Genomic DNA, 17,403 nt, shown 5'->3' with positions numbered 1-17,403 from the left:
GGAGCTGGCGGGATGTCCTCTGGGGGGTGTTGGTCCCTACATGTCGTTGGGGGGGGGGGGGGGGGGGTTAGATTTTTGTTTTTTGACTAAGCAGACTCTAAAACATAGTCGAAAGATAGCTGAATGCACAGGTTCAAGAACTCCTGGCCAAAATTGAGCAAAGTGAACAACAGAAGCAAGAGTTGACAGAAACGAATGCAAAGATGCAGTCAGAGGTGGAGACCCTAACAGGTCTGCTAACTGAAGCAGAAGGCAAGACCATCAAATTCAACAAAAGATATCTGTGCACTGGACTCTCAGTTGCAGGATACTCAGGAGCTGCTCCAAGAGGAAATCCATGGGACGCCTTCCTTCTCCATCCGCCTATGGCAGATGGAGGATGAGGGGAATATTTTGCGAGAGAGACTGAACGAAGAGGAAGAGAGCAAGAAGACTGTGGAGAAGCCAGTTTCTACTCTCTAGACCCAGCTGGCTGAAAGGAAGACAAAGGCAGGATAGGACGCCTTTTCAGTAGAGGGGGCTGAAGAGGGCCTCAAGTGAGTCCAATGGGAGTTTGGACGGTGTTCAGTGGCAGCTGGAGTAGAAAAGTTCAGCCTATGGACAAACTGGATAAGACAGAAATCCATTTGCAGCAAGAGTCGGATGACCTCATGGTGGACCAGGACCACCTTCGGCAGATCGCCTCCAATCTGAAGAGGAAGCAAAAGAAGTTTGACCAGATGACCAAAGAGAAATGCATTGCTACTCGATATGCAGAGGAGCATTATCATGCCGAAGTGGAGGCCAGGGAGAAGGAGACAAAAGTCTTGACCCTGGCAGGGGAGTTGAGGTCTCTTACAGACCTGAAAGGTGAACTTGACCAGTTTAACAAAGTGCTCAAGATTGAGATGGATGACTTTAGAAAGAGTTCACAGTTTGGAGAGGTCCAAGCGTGCCATGGAGCAGCAACTGGAGGAGATGAAGATTCAGCTGGAGGATGAATGCAGGCAATGTTCCCAGGCCCACTCTGCCAAGAAGACATGGGAGCTGGATCTGGGAGGGCTTGAAGGCCTTCTTGAAGATGCTAATGAAAATCGCGATGTCTTATAGCAGCTGAAGAAACTGCAGGCCCAACTGAAAGATCAGATAAGAGGACTGGAAGAGCTGTAAATGTCCAGGGATGAAGCAGTTAATGATGCTAAAGACAGTGATAAGAAGCTTAAAGCCATGGAGGGAGACATGCTACAGGCTCAGGGTGAGAAAAGATAAGCTCCAAGATGGGATTGATAGTCTCAACACGAAGTTCCCTGTTGGCAGAGGAGAGGAGGCGGCTGGAAGCTTGCATTATCCAGCTGAAGGAAGAACTAGAGAAGCTCAACATTGAGATGATCAATGACCACATGAAGAGCTTAACATTGTAGGTTGAGCAGCTGACGGAGCTGTCTTCAGAGCGCAGTAACTCTTGGCGACAGGCTTTCCCAGCTGGATAGTCAGCACACGGAGCTGAGACTGAAGTTGCAGGAGATGTTTTTTGCTCCCAGCCAACATTCCAGCTATGGTCCCTGGAGGGGGGTGTTTTTTCTGGCCCAGGTTTGTGTGGTCGCCAGGAGGCTTCCCGTGAGGGTGGGGTACTGTTGTGTGCTGGGGTGTTTGGCTGGCTTGGTTTTTGTTTCTCCCACCAGGTGGTATGCATTCAGGACTGAGTGGCTGAGCATTAGGACCTCACCCTGAACACCTGAGGCTTGTTTTCACGTGCAGGTCATCAGGACTCACAGCTGTGGTGTATTCTGTCTTGATCAGAGATTGCTGCATTTAAACCTTGAATGCACAGTGTGTGATTGCCAGAGACTCGACCTTGTGAGCAGACGTGTGAGATCAACGTCAGGAGAACAATCTCACCATTACGGACGCAGAGACCACTCCAGGTTTGACGCCACAGTCTGTGGAGGAGGATTGGGTGAGGTCTCACGCTCTTCAGCACACTTCACAGCACAATTTGGTTTTGGTTACTTTTATGAAGTAATGACAGTGGATTTGGTGTCCCTCACACCTTGTGTTAGTGAGCTGTCACGTTATACTAATTGTCTAATCAGCTTCTGCTGCAGTGGAGATTTGAACTGAGTTGTTCCGTGCCTGCAGGGTGAGAAGCTGATATATATTTAAGCCAGGAAGTGTTTGCTGATTGTGTGCACCCTTTTGAGCTGTGTCTCTCTGGGTGGAGAGTGTTGGACTCCATGTTTTCTTTCTTCCCAGACTTGTTTGCGCTGCTGAGAGCGCGCTGTGTTTTCACCTCACCAGACTGCGGACATTTTTGGTTGTTTATCACTGCACTCATTGTGATTATTAAATTCTGTTATCTTTTGAACTGTGCTCTGCTTATTTTATGCTGGGTCCTGTCAAGCGCTGGGTTGGTGCTCCGACCGCGTCCGACACATAACAGAGCGTCAGTTCCAAATGTTAAAATGTGGCTGAGAGACCTCGTCAATACATTACATTTAGAGAAGATTCATTACTTACTGAAAGATAAACTGCAATGTTTTCGTAAAGTGTGGCAACCTCTTATTGAATATCTGCAAAACGTGCCTATGTGACATATAAAGAATGAACCTGCTCCGCAACTGTTTAAATGTTCAATGTTATGTATTTGTTTGTAATTTCATTTACCCTCTATGTTAAAGTATGAGCATTACTAAAGATATACAATTCAAACTGTGAAATACATTCTGCTCAATAAAAATATTTGACAAATTCCACGCATCTTAAATGTAGCAGACACGGATTATCTGGAATTTTATTTTGGCAAGTTTTTACAGTCTCTACTGCCAACTACTGGCCAGTAGTGTTCATGGCAGTATTCAAATTGAAGCTGGTCTGATATTTTCAATCACTGTACTCTGTTCCAGCGCAAACTGTACCACAGAACCGCACAGTGTAAAAGTTCAGCGCGCCAGATTTATGTTCACACACATTGTACATTCAAAAACCATACATCGGACTCATGTTTCTAGAAGCAAAACGCAAAAAAAAAGCTTTTTTTTTTTCAAATTTAATTTACATTTCTTTTTACAAAAATTCTCAATGGGAGACATCAAAGTTTAAAAAAAAACATTACAAGACAGGTCTGCGGTGTTTGCACAGGCACAGTGCGAGAGGTTGGATGCTTGTAGCTCTTCAGCAGCGGGATACCCTCACGACAGCCAGGTTTGATTTTCATCTGACCATATGATCGGCGATCAGGAGGTGGTCGTGAGATGTTAAACGCAGCTCGTTACTCCATGTATACTAAACGATGCAGGGCGTGCGATTAACCTGAAATTCATTGAGATCCAAAAAATTCTCGCACGAAGGAAAAATCAGCTGAAAAAGGGCCAAAACTCGCACAGTGGAAACCCAGCTTAAGGACTGAACGTCTGGTACCAGTAGATCATGGCAGTGTTCTATTTATTTTTGACACCGGTTATATCAGACGATTATCTCTTTCTTTCTTCAATATTTATTTCATTCATTTAAAAGAAAAAAAAACAGAAAAGCAGAAATAAAGCATCTCAATTACCAGAATGAAAAGGAGCAGAGAGAAGAACAAGTCTTATATTTTCTGCCCCTTTTTACAATACAATCTTTCAATATCCAGCATCAATATTCTACATTATTTAACAGATTGTATTTCTTTAACTTGTCACATACCACTGACTTATTTCGTAATTATGATCATTATTTAATAGATTACATCTCTGACAGGTTACATTTTTAAACTTAAAACATTTTAAACATTATTAACAAATTACCTTTTTGACTTCCTTACAGCCCACTGACTTATTTCATAGTTTCATACTTACATAATACATCTAGTTTAATACATTTTAAAAATAATTTAAGCGACCTTAATTCTTTAATTTCTTTGTTGAGATTGTTCCATAATTTTACACCATTTACTGCAATACTCCGTTCCTTTACTTTGGTTCTAAATCTTGGTTTTCTAAAGACTTCTATTCCTTTCAATTTATAACTACTTACTGTTTTCTCAAACATATTTTGAATGTTTGTTAGTAAAGCATTTTTATTAGCTTGGTACATTGTTTGTAATATTTTCAAATCGACCAAATCACGAAATTTAAGTACCCTGTACTTAATGAACAATGGATTAGATGGATCTCTAAAACCCCTGTTACTAATCACCCTTAAAGCCTTCTTCTGGTTTCTGAAACTTCTGATACATTTTTGGGTGGTTTATCATTTTATCTTTATCAAAGATAACTTTTCATTTATCTGATTATCTGTTATTGAAGTTAATTTTTTGGTTATCTGTGCCCACCACTGCCTTCTGACCAACAGAAACAGACAGCAATTCTTCTCCAGCTGCACTTGCTCTCTGCCATAGTGATTTTGCAGAGTAAAATTTATTCTGCTGGGATAACATTTGGTCCCAGTTCAAACAGAGTTAAATATACTCTATCACAGTGCTAAATCAACTCTATCGCAGTGTAAAATCAACTCTTATTGGAGCAGAAACACTTGATTTGACAAGACAGTAGAGCTGATTTCACTCTGTAAGAGAGTGTATTGTACTCTAGACTGGGACCAAATGTTATCCCAGCAGAGTAAATTTTACTCAGCAAATGATGCCATCACAGCCTCGTCGTGTTCATGTCACTGTCTCATCGTTATCAAGCAGAGGTTTTCCACAGAACACACAGATATTTATTTGGACCGGGTACGTTTCTGACCATCATCAAAATAAACTCTTTAGATCTTGTCAAAACTTGAATTAACCAAACCATTTACAAGAATAAAAAATAAAAATAAAATAAAAAAAAACAGTGAAATATTAAATCATAACATGAGCATTTTCAATGAAAGATCATGTTTAAAACAACTTGTTTTGAATTTGGACAGTCAGAATGTTCACACCTCTTATGAAGAGTGAAATGAAAAATTGAAATCGGACAACAAAATCTATATACTCCTAGTTGGCAGGATTTTAAGAAAGTCCAAGATTAAATAATAGACCCCAGTCTACTGCTGACAAACATAAATTTGAAAAACCAGTGCAATCAATGAAAGCTGGATTTAGGACCATTTGAAGAGGTATGTATATTCTTTGTAGTTGCCATAGCAACCAAAAATATTAACTTTATTACAAGAAAACCAGCCTTAAACATCATGCAACATATTTCAACACTGTAAGATCAAAAACACTAATAATGACCCAAGAAATGTTTTTTTTTTTTTCCTGAAGCAAACATGACTGAGTCAGTTGTATATTGTTATTATGACTTAAAAACATCTTCCCATCCATAGAATTTTCTATACTTTTAGTATGTTATTTCAGTGGTCCCTTAAAATCAAAAAACGCACAGATTAAAACTATTGCATCTTTACTGGACTATTTCAGGTCTTTAAAAAAACCAACACTTCCCCCTCCCACTTGATCCTGTGTCTAAAATACTTCCTCCAGAAACTTCTTTCAGTCTTATTCTTGTAAATTCTGAGAGAAGCTCTTGTCTTTCTCTGGAATATTTATTACAATACATGAGGACGTGCTGCACTGTCTCTGGCCGTGGACGTTCAAAACATAGTCCATCCTGATGATTCTCTTGGAGGAAGAGAGCAGTGTTCAAGAAAGTAGGACCAGTTCTCAGTCTAGCAATAGTAACTTCATCCTTTCTTTTCCACCTGTTTCTTCTACAATTGTTTATTGAATCTGTCTCCACTAGCTGTTGAAAATAAATGTCTACCCTTCATCTCCTGCTCACAGCATTTTTGCCATTGTAAGTTCATTTCCCTCCCGACAGTACATTTGCTGTCTGCTTTGGAAAGATTGATACTGATGTCTATGTTTTCTTTTGTCACAGATTTTTTGGTAAATCTATCCACCTTCTCATTTGTTGGGCGACCCACATGTGCTGGAACCCACACATAAGTGGATAGTGATCACTTCCTACTGTCCCTTTGTCAAACACGACCCACTCACACTGCAGAGCCAGTCTGCTGGACACTAATGTGAGATCGAACACTGACTCTTTGCCAGTTCTTATACAGGCCCGGATCCAGACCGGTTTGGACCGATGCAGTTGCATCAGTCAGGTTTTTTTACGCATCGTACGTCATCGGGGGAAAAAAATTCTCGAATAATCCTGAATAGTGCCGAACGTGTCCCCGCAATGTACCACGCAGGTGTACGCAGGAAAATTCAAACTGGATCAAACAAACATAGCGTCAGTCCAGTCGAGTCGACCATCATGGCATCCAGGAAAAAAGTTGTGCAAGGAAAATTGGGCACTTAATTTTCAAACAACAGTGTGTTTGAAAGGCATTCTATGATGACTGAAATTACATTTTCGGTAGTTATCCGACCATACATGTCAACCTATACGGATTGTCCATAAATTATACGCATTTTTCCGAGTTTCAGAGTCATACGGACGTACAAATAAAGTCGGATATTCAGGGTTTGGTCTGCAGCGGGTTTGCAGTCAACTGTTTCTGCAGCACCACTCCACTTTGAAGCGTGAACCATTGAAGCAGTGCTTCGAGCCACTAGCTCGTCGGTTCTTTGATTCGCTGCTCTTCAGAAACGGCAAGTCCGCTTCTTAACCCCTCTCAAAGCCATTAAAATACTGTGAGTCACTTTTGTGTGGATTAAAGTCACTAACTGGGACTCTTGTCTTGTTGCAGTCAACAAACGAGAATCGTCCTCCGTTCTGTTGGCACAGCTCCAAACGCTGTGCGGCTCTCTGCTGAGACAGAGTCCGGTCGGAATTAATAACTTCAAAAAGAATTCCTGCTTTAAATAAAATGATACCTCTTACAAACATTGTAATACAGACAAAAAACTACAATCGGCTAAAACGTTTTTTTCCTCCCAAAATGAGACGTGCTGTATTTCTTTACAAATTCCTGACGTGCAGCACATCAGCTGCAAGAGCTCAGCTCAGATATATGCCTGAAAGGAAACGCTTTTAACAAAAACTATAGATTTGATTATTCCTATTGATGTCGAGAGATCAAGGATCCACCATGTAGAGTTTATTATGTCCAAAGTTTAAGGATCCAGTGACCAATTTCATACACTCAACAAAAATATAAACGCAACACTTTTGGTTTTGCTCCCATTTTGTATGAGATGAACTCAAAGATCTAAAACTTTTTCCACATACACAATATCACCATTTCCCTCAAATATTGTTCACAAACCAGTCGAAATCTGTGATAGTGAGCACTTCTCCTTTGCTGTGATAATCCATCCCACCTCACAGGTGTACCATATCAAGATGCTGATTAGACACCATGATTAGTGCACAGGTGTGCCTTAGACTGCCCACAATAAAAGGCCACTCTGAAAGGTGCAGTTTTGTTTTATTGTGGGGGGATACCAGTCAGTATCTGGTGTGACCACCATTTGCCTCATGCAGTGCAACACATCTCCTTCACATCATCCGTGAAGAGAACACCTCGCCAACGTGCCAAACGGCAGCGAATGTGAGCATTTGCCCACTCAAGTCGGTTACGACGATGAACTGTAGTCAGGTCGAGACCCCGATGAGGACGACGAGCATGCAGATGAGCTTCCCTGAGACGGTTTCTGACAGTTTGTGCAGAAATTCTTTGGTTATGCAAACCGATTGTTCCAGCAGCTGTCCGAGTGGCTGGTCTCAGACGATCTTGGAGGTGAACATGCTGGATGTGGAGGTCCTGGGCTGGTGTGGTTACACGTGGTCTGTGGTTGTGAGGCTGGTTGGATGTACTGCCAAATTCTCTGAAACGACTTTGGAGACGGCTTATGGTAGAGAAATGAACATTCAATACACGAGCAACGGCTCTGGTTGACATTCCTGCTGTCAGCATGCCAATTGCACGCTCCATCAAATCTTGTGACATCTGTGGCATTGTGCTGTGTGATAAAACTGCACCTTTCAGAGTGGCCTTTTATTGTGGGCAGTCTAATCAATCAATTCAATCAATTTTTTTTTTATATAGCGCCAAATCACAACGAACAGTTGCCCCAAGGCGCTTCATATTGTAAGGCAAAGCCATACAATAATTATGTAAAACCCCAACAGTCAAAACGACCCCCTGTGAGCAAGCACTTGGCTACAGTGGGAAGGAAAAACTCCCTTTTAACAGGAAGAAACCTCCAGCAGAACCAGGCTCAGGGAGGGGCAGTCTTCTGCTGGACTGGTTGGGGCTGAGGGAGAGAACCAGGAAAAAGACATGCTGTGGAGGGGAGCAGAGATCGATCACTAATGATTAAATGCAGAGTGGTGCATACAGAGCAAAAAGAGAAAGAAACAGTGCATCATGGGAACCCCCCAGCAGTCTACGTCTATAGCAGCATAACTAAGGGATGGTTCAGGGTCACCTGATCCAGCCCTAACTATAAGCTTTAGCAAAAAGGAAAGTTTTAAGCCTAATCTTAAAAGTAGAGAGGGTGTCTGTCTCCCTGATCCGAATTGGGAGCTGGTTCCACAGGAGAGGAGCCTGAAAGCTGAAGGCTCTGCCTCCCATTCTACTCTTACAAACCCTAGGAACTACAAGTAAGCCTGCAGTCTGAGAGCGAAGCGCTCTATTGGGGTGATATGGTACTACGAGGTCCCTAAGATAAGATGGGACCCGATTATTCAAAACCTTATAAGTAAGAAGAAGAAATCTAAGGCACACCTGTGCACTAATCATGGTGTCTAATCAGCATCTTGATATGGCACACCTGTGAGGTGGGATGGATTATCTCAGCAAAGGAGAAGTGCTCACTATCACAGATTTAGACTGGTTTGTGAACAATATTTGAGAGAAATGGTGATATTGTGTATGTGGAAAAAGTTTTAGATCTTTGAGTTCATCTCATACAAAATGGGAGCAAAACCAAAAGTGTTGTGTTTATATTTTTGTTGAGTGTATTTATTTACTTTAAGACTCAATAAAATGTTGTTCAGTTTCAATTTAATCAGTTTATAAAGCGCCAAATCACAACAAAATCCATCTCAAGGGGCCTCACATAGAACAGTTCAACATAAAACATTTAAATAAATAAATGAAAATTAAAAAATTAAAATGCATAATTAAAACAGAAGTAAAAGAATAAAACAGATAAAAAATAAAAACTATTCATAAGAAAGAGAATAAAAATAGGCTTTAAGTCTTGACTTAAAAATGTCCACGGACTCCGACTGTCTCACGGTCCACAGAGCGGGTGCACGATAAGAAAAAGCCGAATAAAAGAATGAAGATTATTGAATAACAAGACACGTACGATTTTTATTTTATCATTGGGCAAAAATGCATCCGTCAGATTTTCACTCTGGATGCAGCCCTGTTATATCTATCCTTTTCTTTTTACCATCAGTTAAACTCACTAAGTTTCTTTCATTTAACTTATCCTCTATTATCTGACCATTTTGCTAAAATAACTAATCATAAGACAACCTGTGGACAAACAAATGCTTTTGGAATGAGACCAACAGCCTTCAGAAGTACACATTTCTTTACAACGGTGCAAAAGCTGTCCCAAATTGAAAATAATTTAGTTTTCTTAATAAAACCGTTTGATTCATCAGTAATTAGATTTGCTATGTCAAAGAAGAAGGTGAACTGGTTCCTCTAAACTGACTGTAGGTGGGTGAATATGTTTATCTGTCTGTATGTGTCCTTGCAGTAGACAGGTGTCCTGTCCATTATGTCCCTGACCTCACGTCCTGTGACTGCAGGGATGACCTCCAGCCTCCCCGTGACCCTCAACTGGACTGAGCCAGAATAGAAAATAAATAAATCCCCTGAGATGAACATTATGCAAACCTGGAAAAAAATCACAGCTTCCTCCAAATCCAACATGTGGACATTGATATCTTACGTCCACGTGCAGTCCACCTCCGTCCCATTTTGAACCATTTCAGTTTTGTCTGACTGTCCACAAATTTTCCACATTTTGTCAAACATTCATCGATTCCATCAATGACAATTTCACGGCTTCTTCCAACAACTGATTGTCTGTAAAAGCAGCAGGAGGTTCTGGGGCCAATTCTGAAAGTGAAAATTAATGACTCCAAGAAGCACGTCCAGGGGGACACCATCTGATGGGACGCTGGGCTCAGCAACTGAACCTGAAAACAGCTGTCCATGTGTTAGGACACCTTGAGCGAGTTTGGGCCCAGACATGGAAATCCATGGAAGAATTCCAGGTGTGACTCTGGAGAGAGACTCACATCCATGTTGTCAGCAAATCACAGCGTTAATCAATCAATCAATCAATTTTTTTATATAGCGCCAAATTACAACAAACAGTTGCCCCAAGGCGCTTTATATTGTAAGGCAAGGCCATACAATAATTATGTAAAACCCCAACGGTCAAAACGACTCCCTGTGAGCAAGCACTTGGCTACAGTGGGAAGGAAAAACTCCCTTTTAACAGGAAGAAACCTCCAGCAGAACCAGGCTCAGGGAGGGGCAGTCTTCTGCTGGGACTGGTTGGGGCTGAGGGAGAGAACCAGGAAAAAGACATGCTGTGGAGGGGAGCAGAGATCAATCACTAATGATTAAATGCAGAGTGGTGCATACAGAGCAAAAAGAGAAAGAAACAGTGCATCATGGGAACCCCCCAGCAGTCTACGTCTATAGCACCATAACTAAGGGATGGTTCAGGGTCACCTGATCCAGCCCTAACTATAAGCTTTAGCAAAAAGGAAAGTTTTAAGCCTAATCTTAAAAGTAGAGAGGGTGTCTGTCTCCCTGATCTGAATTGGGAGCTGGTTCCACAGGAGAGGAGCCTGAAAGCTGAAGGCTCTGCCTCCCATTCTACTCTTACAAACCCTAGGAACTACAAGTAAGCCTGCAGTCTGAGAGCGAAGCGCTCTATTGGGGTGATATGGTACTACGAGGTCCCTAAGATAAGATGGGACCTGATTATTCAAAACCTTATAAGTAAGAAGAAGAATTTTAAATTCTATTCTAGAATTAACAGGAAGCCAATGAAGAGAGGCCAATATGGGTGAGATATGCTCTCTCCTTCTAGTCCCCGTCAGTACTCTAGCTGCAGCATTTTGAATTAACTGAAGGCTTTTTAGGGAACTTTTAGGACAACCTGATAATAATGAATTACAATAGTCCAGCCTAGAGGAAATAAATGCATGAATTAGTTTTTCAGCATCACTCTGAGACAAGACCTTTCTGATTTTAGAGATATTGCGTAAATGCAAAAAAGCAGTCCTACATATTTGTTTAATATGCGCTTTGAATGACATATCCTGATCAAAAATGACTCCAAGATTTCTCACAGTATTACTAGAGGTCAGGGTAATGCCATCCAGAGTAAGGAACTGGTTAGACACCATGTTTCTAAGATTTGTGGGGCCAAGTACAATAACTTCAGTTTTATCTGAGTTTAAAAGCAGGAAATTAGAGGTCATCCATGTCTTTATGTCTGTAAGACAATCCTGCAGTTTAGCTAATTGGTGTGTATCCTCTGGCTTCATGGATAGATAAAGCTGGGTATCATCTGCGTAACAATGAAAATTTAAGCAATACCGTCTAATAATACTGCCTAAGGGAAGCATGTATAAAGTGAATAAAATTGGTCCTAGCACAGAACCTTGTGGAACTCCATAATTAACTTTAGTCTGTGAAGAAGATTCCCCATTTACATGAACAAATTGTAATCTATTAGACAAATATGATTCAAACCACCGCAGCGCAGTGCCTTTAATACCTATGGCATGCTCTAATCTCTGTAATAAAATTTTATGGTCAACAGTATCAAAAGCAGCACTGAGGTCTAACAGAACAAGCACAGAGATGAGTCCACTGTCTGAGGCCATAAGATCATTTGTAACCTTCACTAATGCTGTTTCTGTACTATGATGAATTCTAAAACCTGACTGAAACTCTTCAAATAGACCATTCCTCTGCAGATGATCAGTTAGCTGTTTTACAACTACCCTTTCAAGAATTTTTGAGAGAAAAGGAAGGTTGGAGATTGGCCTATAATTAGCTAAGATAGCTGGGTCAAGTGATGGCTTTTTAAGTAATGGTTTAATTACTGCCACCTTAAAAGCCTGTGGTACATAGCCAACTAACAAAGATAGATTGATCATATTTAAGATCGAAGCATTAAATAATGGTAGGGCTTCCTTGAGCAGCCTGGTAGGAATGGGGTCTAATAAACATGTTGATGGTTTGGATGAAGTAACTAATGAAAATAACTCAGACAGAACAATCGGAGAGAAAGAGTCTAACCAAATACCGGCATCACTGAAAGCAGCCAAAGATAACGATACGTCTTTGGGATGGTTATGAGTAATTTTTTCTCTAATAGTTAAAATTTTGTTAGCAAAGAAAGTCATGAAGTCATTACTAGTTAAAGTTAATGGAATACTCAGCTCAATAGAGCTCTGACTCTTTGTCAGCCTGGCTACAGTGCTGAAAAGAAACCTGGGGTTGTTCTTATTTTCTTCAATTAGTGATGAGTAGAAAGATGTCCTAGCTTTACGGAGGGCTTTTTTATAGAGCAACAGACTCTTTTTCCAGGCTAAGTGAAGATCTTCTAAATTAGTGAGACGCCATTTCCTCTCCAACTTACGGGTTATCTGCTTTAAGCTACGAGTTTGTGAGTTATACCACGGAGTCAGGCACTTCTGATTTAAAGCTCTTTTTCAGAGGAGCTACAGCATCCAAAGTTGTCTTCAATGAGGATGTAAAACTATTGACGAGATACTCTATCTCCCTTACAGAGTTTAGGTAGCTACTCTGCACTGTGTTGGTATATGGCATTAGAGAACATAAAGAAGGAATCATATCCTTAAACCTAGTTACAGCGCTTTCTGAAAGACTTCTAGTGTAATGAAACTTATTCCCCACTGCTGGGTAGTCCATCAGAGTAAATGTAAATGTTATTAAGAAATGATCAGACAGAAGGGAGTTTTCAGGGAATACTGTTAAGTCTTCTATTTCCATACCATAAGTCAGAACAAGATCTAAGATATGATTAAAGTGGTGGGTGGACTCATTTACTTTTTGAGCAAAGCCAATAGAGTCTAATAATAGATTAAATGCAGTGTTGAGGCTGTCATTCTCAGCATCTGTGTGGATGTTAAAATCGCCCACTATAATTATCTGAGCTAAGCACTAAGTCAGACAAAAGGTCTGAAAATTCACAGAGAAACTCACAGTAACGACCAGGTGGACGATAGATAATAACAAATAAAACTGGTTTTTGGGACTTCCAATTTGGATGGACAAGACTAAGAGTCAAGCTTTCAAATGAATTAAAGCTCTGTCTGGGTTTTTGATTAATTAATAAGCTGGAATGGAAGATTGCTGCTAATCCTCCACCCCGGCCCGTGCTACGAGCATTCTGACAGTTAGTGTGACTCGGGGGTGTTGACTCATTTAAACTAACATATTCATCCTGCTGTAACCAGGTTTCTGTAAGGCAGAATAAATCAATATGTTGATCAATTATTATATCATTTACTAACAGGGACTTAGAAGAGAGAGACCTAATGTTTAATAGACCACATTTAACTGTTTTAGTCTGTGGTGCAGTTGAAGGTGCTATATTATTTTTTCTTTTTGAATTTTTATGCTTAAATAGATTTTTGCTGGTTATTGGTGGTCTGGGAGCAGGCACCGTCTCTACGGGGATGGGGTAATGAGGGGATGGCAGGGGGAGAGAAGCTGCAGAGAGGTGTGTAAGACTACAACTCCGCTTCCTGGTCCCAACCCTGGATAGTCACGGTTTGGAGGATTTAAGAAAATTGGCCAGATTTCTAGAAATGAGAGCTGCTCCATCCAAAGTGGGATGGATGCCGTCTCTCCTAACAAGACCAGGTTTTCCCCAGAAGCTTTGCCAATTATCTATGAAGCCCACCACCACCACGTTACAGTCAAAGGCATCAGTTCATGGAATAATTAAAATAAGAACCAGAAAATGTCCACCTCAAGAAATGTATTAAAAAAGACGCTAAAGAAACAACATAGTGAAGATTCTGAAATTATGAACAAAATGCTTTTGTTTTGCCTGAATTCTTACTTGTTAGTTGCTGAGATCATTTATGAGTTAATGTGAAAAGCAACAGAAGCAGAAAACCAAAAAAGTTGTTTTTGTAAATAAAAACTTTTAAACATTGATTTTTTTTTAAAGGGTAGAACGCGATAGATTTATTATTACACAACATTTATAAAAAAAGTTGATTGTTATTTACAGTTGAAATTGATTATTGTATTTTTGATTTTAACATGTTTGAATTGACAAAAGAATAATAAAAAACAAAGTTCAAGTCTCCGTTGTTCCAGGGTGGCTGTAGGGATCAGTCTGGTGTCTTCAGTGGCGTCCTCCTCTCTGACTTCAGTCTCATTATGGTGCGCTGGTAATGGGCTCGCACCCTGAGCTTGTTGGATGGGATGCGACCCTGGATGTTCCTACAGCAGTCTTCGGTGCAGTTGCATATCAATGCGGTACGTTTTGCCTGTGAAGAAGTACTTACATTACTACTCAAGTACACATACAACAGGTGGTGCTTGTACTGAATCACTAAATCCAACAGAGCAGAAATTTGACAGGCAAACTGTTCTTACGTGACATTTGACTCCAGCCAGGCTGCAGCTGCAGGTCAGAGGATCGCAGTGGCCCTTGCAGTCACATCCAACGTTCCTCCTGGAGCTCCTCAGGTCCTGCAGCTGTGTCTCCTCCTCCCTGTCGATGAATTCGACACCAGCTGCTTTAAGCAGAGAATAACGTCTCTCTGATTTGTATCTCTGGGGAAAAAAGCGCTTCTCCCAGTATCCAGCCTTCATCTTCAGAGCATGCTCAGCAAACCCGTCCTGTTGGTGTTCTTTCACCTGGTGAGACAAAAAGAGGACATTAGTCATAAAGTAACAATTCACTTATATTAACCAGAAACTAATTTTACTGACAGTCTGAATGCACGATGAAGTAAAACAATGACAAACAGAAGACTCACCTCTGGCAGACGCCCCTGTTCCTCGATTCTCGTGAGTCCCTCCCAGAGTATTTCCCTCCGCCTGTAATCCTGCTTCTTGTCATAATGGTCAACTGTGTATGTTTGTTGGTCATTGTGGTGCGGCATCATGCCCAGGGTGCAGCCTCCCTCAGATGGAACTGCAGTGAAGCCCTGACATCGACTGAAGAGGAAGATCATCACCTGGCCAAAGGTCACCCTGGTTTGATGTGTCTTCTTGGTCCTCTTAAGACTGGGCATTGCTGTGGATGGAGAAATAAAAACAGTCCAATTCTGTAGAGACTTTCAAGTCCAAACTTAAGACACATTTATTCTCCCTTTTGTATGGCTAGCATACCCTTTTAAATTAATTTTCTTAATAAACAGAGCGGGTCTCAGCCTCAACTTTATCTAAAGCAGGGGTGGGCAATCATGTGCCATGAAGGGACGAGATACTGCAGGTTTTCTTTGGTGATTTCAACGACGATCAGGTGTTTATGTTCAGGGGAGAAGCTCATCAGCAACCCACCCACTGAGCTGATTGGTTGCAAGGAAAACCTGCAGTGTCTCAGCCCTCGATGCCCACCCCTGATTTAAAGTCTGGGTCTGTTAGTGAAGCTTAGGGCTAGTGGCTGGTGATCACCTTAGTATTTCTTCTGCTTTCCTGTTGCTTCATGCTGACAAATTATACCATAAGCGTAGTTTTTCTTTCTGTTTTCTTTTTTCTCTGAGATGCAGCTTGAGCCACGTGCTGGATTAGATGATCCAACGAAGGGGTCGACGACCCCTCTCCCCAACCCCTGATTGTGGGCTGGACGCCTGCATGAACTATCATCAATAGTTGTTGTGTTGTGTTCTATATTGTAAACTTTTTTGGTAGAAGCAGTGGGTCACTCCTTTGAGTCTGGTCTGCTTGAGGTTTCTTCCGCAATATCATCAGAGCATAGGCGGCAATAATTATTACACACTTTCTGTAAATACGAGAAACTTCATTTCACTGCTGAAATATCAGCGTGTTCATCTGCTATATGATATATTTAACTGAAATTTCTGATCCAGACAACCAATGATTTATAAAGGAAAATCATGAAAATTATCAGGGGTGCCCAAACGTTTGCATACAACTGTATTATTATTATTATTATTTTGTCTGTATATATGACAACACAAAGAGTTGCCAGCTGCTGGAAAATTATTGTAAAAACACACACTCTTGCAGGCACAGAAAAAGGGTCAGATTCAGTCACTTCAGCTTGTAATGTGAACACAGCATAAGATCTAAGCCGTCTTTGTAAATAGGCAGACTGTCCTTTCTGCAAACTATTTTCCACAGGAGGCAGATTCAAACCTGTTCTTACATCCTGTCTGTCTGTTTTCCAACGTCTTTTATTATATAAACTGGCTGCCTGCCACGTATGCTACAGAGAAATGTGGTGCAGAGTTAAGGTTCTGTGCTGCGTCTTAAGTGGACGGAGCCAAAGTGGAGCAGATCACATGGGAGGGGAGTGCCTGTCCACGGTTTTCTACCACACATGGAGAGATGTTTTTTTTAAGTGCTTGTCGCCATGGTGCCGACCCTTCATTAATGCTGCCCAGGGCGACAGCCCACATTGCCCGTATCAAAAACCGCCACTGATCAGAGCCACGGTGCAGCGGTAAAGATGAGTCAGTCGACCATGTTAAAAATTAACACATATAAATAAGCACATGTAGCCTCAGCTCTTTCAGTGATTTTGTGTTTTTGTCAGATGAGGACACTCATTGAAATTTGTTGCTGGTGTACCTGGGTTGTTGGGACTGGAATCCAAAGTGGTTGGTGAAGAATAACCTTGGTCCTCAGTCAGCTCCTCAAATTTCCTCTTATGTTGGCCAATCATGGTGGCAGTGTGTGGAATCTGCAGAGCACAAAAGAGGAGAAAAGAGGGATTAGAAGCATTATATCACTTTCTTTGACATTACTGACATTTTATTCAACAGCCTTCAGGGGTCAGGTTTGTTATCAGTCGATAAGATGCAGTAGTATTGACGGTAAATCAAACTGCGCTCGCACAGCATGTAAGTGATCGCACATTCAGGCTGTGCACAGACAGACATGGAATGGAACTGACGGGCCCCATGTGCTCGGCTAAGTGAGACCACCTCATTGCTCTCAGCTGAGGGGTCATTCAGCCTCAGCACAGAACACAGTCCATCAGGTCAGTTCTCAGAAGTCACCTATAAAGTCACCTGGAAATGAAGTCTCACTCTCTTCCAAATCTCATCAGGTCAGGAAGTGTATTGATTGGTAACAGATCAAGCAGAGAGGTCAAAACCAAACATCCAGCTGGAGATGTTTTATGACATTGTTCCCATTATGCAGCCACATTTTGGTAACTGGTCACATGTTCTGTTCATTGTCTACACATGGCACATTCATTCATCCAGCCATTTTCTATACTTGCTTACTCCACATTAAGGGTTGGTGGGGGGGTGGAGCCTA

The 17,403-nt window shown here is 41.3% G+C and overlaps 1 protein-coding gene and 1 pseudogene across 1 annotated transcript; one reads left to right on the top strand and one right to left on the bottom strand.

Annotated features, from left to right (window-relative positions):
- The first annotated feature begins 203 nt into the window (after positions 1 to 203).
- LOC117505755 lies at positions 204 to 1,469 on the top strand (annotated as a pseudogene).
- A 12,804-nt stretch (positions 1,470 to 14,273) lies between these two features.
- Positions 14,274 to 17,086, bottom strand: LOC117505754 (cysteine/serine-rich nuclear protein 2-like). Its single transcript, XM_034165298.1, has 4 exons — positions 16,708 to 17,086; positions 14,928 to 15,187; positions 14,542 to 14,805; positions 14,274 to 14,432 (listed from the first exon to the last, which is right to left on the bottom strand). Exons 1-4 carry the CDS (start codon positions 16,799 to 16,801, stop codon positions 14,274 to 14,276), a joined length of 777 nt encoding a protein of 258 aa, XP_034021189.1. The 5' UTR covers positions 16,802 to 17,086.
- Positions 17,087 to 17,403: the final 317 nt, after the last annotated feature.

The sequence above is a fragment of the Thalassophryne amazonica genome, unplaced genomic scaffold (genome assembly GCF_902500255.1).
Source record: "Thalassophryne amazonica unplaced genomic scaffold, fThaAma1.1, whole genome shotgun sequence".
In the NCBI taxonomy this organism is placed as follows: Eukaryota; Metazoa; Chordata; class Actinopteri; order Batrachoidiformes; family Batrachoididae; genus Thalassophryne; species Thalassophryne amazonica.
This window is presented reverse-complemented; position numbering and strand designations above follow the sequence as displayed.

Excerpts from the sequence above, each read along its gene's own strand:
- LOC117505754 (XM_034165298.1), bottom strand. The coding sequence starts at position 16,801 with ATGATTGGCCAACATAAGAGGAAATTTGAGGAGCTGACTGAGGACCAA. Across the intron at positions 14,806-14,927 it reads AACAGGGGCGTCTGCCAGAG|GTGAAAGAACACCAACAGGA; the intron begins GTGAGTCTTCTG and ends TTGTCTCACCAG. Across the intron at positions 14,433-14,541 it reads TGGCTGGAGTCAAATGTCAC|GCAAAACGTACCGCATTGAT; the intron begins GTAAGAACAGTT and ends ACTTCTTCACAG.